The sequence below is a fragment of the Calidris pugnax genome, unplaced genomic scaffold, assembly GCF_001431845.1.
Source record: "Calidris pugnax isolate Ruff unplaced genomic scaffold, ASM143184v1 scaffold2875, whole genome shotgun sequence".
NCBI lineage: Eukaryota > Metazoa > Chordata > Aves > Charadriiformes > Scolopacidae > Calidris > Calidris pugnax.
Window position 1 is genome coordinate 1 of NW_015092834.1, and position 1875 is coordinate 1875.

Here is a 1875-nt window from a genome sequence, read left to right on the forward strand (position 1 = left end):
ACTGTATGAGGACGCAGACGCCGATGAGGAGGACGGAGGCCACCACGGAGACCACCAGGAGGGCGGTGATGGTCTGCTTCTTCTGGTTGGCGGCCACCACGGCCAGCAGGTCGGCGTGCTCGCAGCGCGTCCCCACGTAGCCGGAGTGGCACCTGCGGTGGGGAGAAGGTTATGGGGGGGACAAACAGATATGGGGGGGCATCAGCATCGTGTGAGGATTGGGGGGGGAAAAAGCATCAACATCGGCCCAAAAGGGGTTGGGGAGATGACTTTCATCCAAAGGACCAGGGGTGGAAGAGAAGACCATCAGCCTGAGGACCAAGGGTGGAAAAAGGGACATCAACCTGAGGACCAGGGTTTGGGAGAAGGACATTGGCCCAAGGACCAGGGGTGGAGGAGAATGACATCAGCCTGAGGACCAAGGGTGGAAGAGATCATCGGCCCAAGAACCAAGGGTGGAGAAAGGGACATCAGCCTGAGGACCAGGGCTTGGGAGAAGACCATCAACCCAAGAACCAGGGGTGAGGAGAAGGACATCAACCCAAGGACCAGGGTGGGGAGAAGACCATCGGCCCAAAGATCGGGGTCGGGGAGAAGACCTTCAGCCTGAGGACTGGGGTGGAGGAGAAGGACATTGGCCCGAGGACCAAGGATCGGGAAGAAGAACATCGGCCTGAGAACATCTTGGGAGAAGACCATCAACCCGAGGACGAGGGGTGAGGAGAAGGACATCAACCCAAGGACCAGGGAGGAGAGAGGACCATCAGCCCGAGGACCAGGGGTGAAGGAGAAGGACATCAGCCCAAGGACCAGGCTGGGCAGAAGGACAGCAGCCTGAGGACCAGGGGTGGAAGAGAAGACCATCAGCCCGAGGACCAGGGCTTGGGAGAAGGAAATCAACCCAAGGACCAGGGGTGGGGAGAAGGGCACTGGCCCAAGGACCAGGGAGGAGAAGACCATCAGCCCGAGGACCAGGGGTGGAGGACAAGGACATTGGCCCGAGGACCAAGGATTGGGGAGAAGAACATCGGCCTGAGAACATCTTGGGAGAAGACCATCAACCTGAGGACCAGGGATGGGAGGAGAAGGACATCAGTCTGAGGACCAGGGGTGGGGAGAAAACGTCAGCCCGAGGACCAGGGATCGGGGAGAAGAACATCAGCCCAAGGACCAAGGGTGGGGAGAAGAACATCAGCCCGAGGACCAGGGAGGGGAGGAGAAGACCATCAACTTGAGGACCAGGGAGGGGAGGAGAAGACCATTGACACAAGGACTGGGGAGAAGAACATCAGCCTGAGAACATTTTGGGAGAAGACCATCAACCCAAGGCCCGGGGACGGGAGGAGAAGACCATCAACGTGAGGAGCAGAGCACAGAAGGGCAGGTTGAACCCCAGGTTGGTGTCCCCCAACGCTCACACGCAGGCCGGCTTGTCCTCCTGCACCAGGAACCGGCAGGTCCCGTGGAAGCAGAACTGGCTGTGGGAGTCGGGACAATCGTTGAAGTGGGACCTCACCGCCGCCGCCACCGGTGGGCCCGGAGCTGCCAGAAGAGAGAAAAAACGAGGAGAAAAACCATCATTTTGGGGTCGGGGTGGAACCTATTTCTCAATTTCCAACACATTTTGGGGACTGGTTGGATTTCTTTGGGTGGTGGGTTCACATTTTGGGGGGGGCTTTGGGGTTCTTTCGGTGGTGGGTTCCCATCTTGGTGGCCTCGTCCCGCTTGGGCCTACCCAAAGGAACCGGGATGGGTTGAAAAATTCCAGGAAGGGATTTCCTAAAGAGCTTGAAAGCTTTAAACACAAAAAAACCAACCCAAAAAAAACCCCAAAAAGGGAAGGGGGAGGGCAAGGACTGGTTCCCATTAGGGCCT

At 58.2% G+C, this 1875-nt stretch overlaps 1 protein-coding gene across 1 annotated transcript; it reads right to left on the bottom strand.

Annotated features, from left to right (window-relative positions):
• Positions 1-4: 4 nt before the first annotated feature.
• LOC106900619 (protransforming growth factor alpha-like) lies at positions 5-1600 on the bottom strand (the record flags this gene model as incomplete). Its single annotated transcript, XM_014962753.1, has 2 exons — positions 5-152; positions 1419-1600. Coding segments are annotated over 2 exons (330 nt in total), but the record flags the coding sequence as incomplete, so codon positions are not given.
• Positions 1601-1875: the final 275 nt, after the last annotated feature.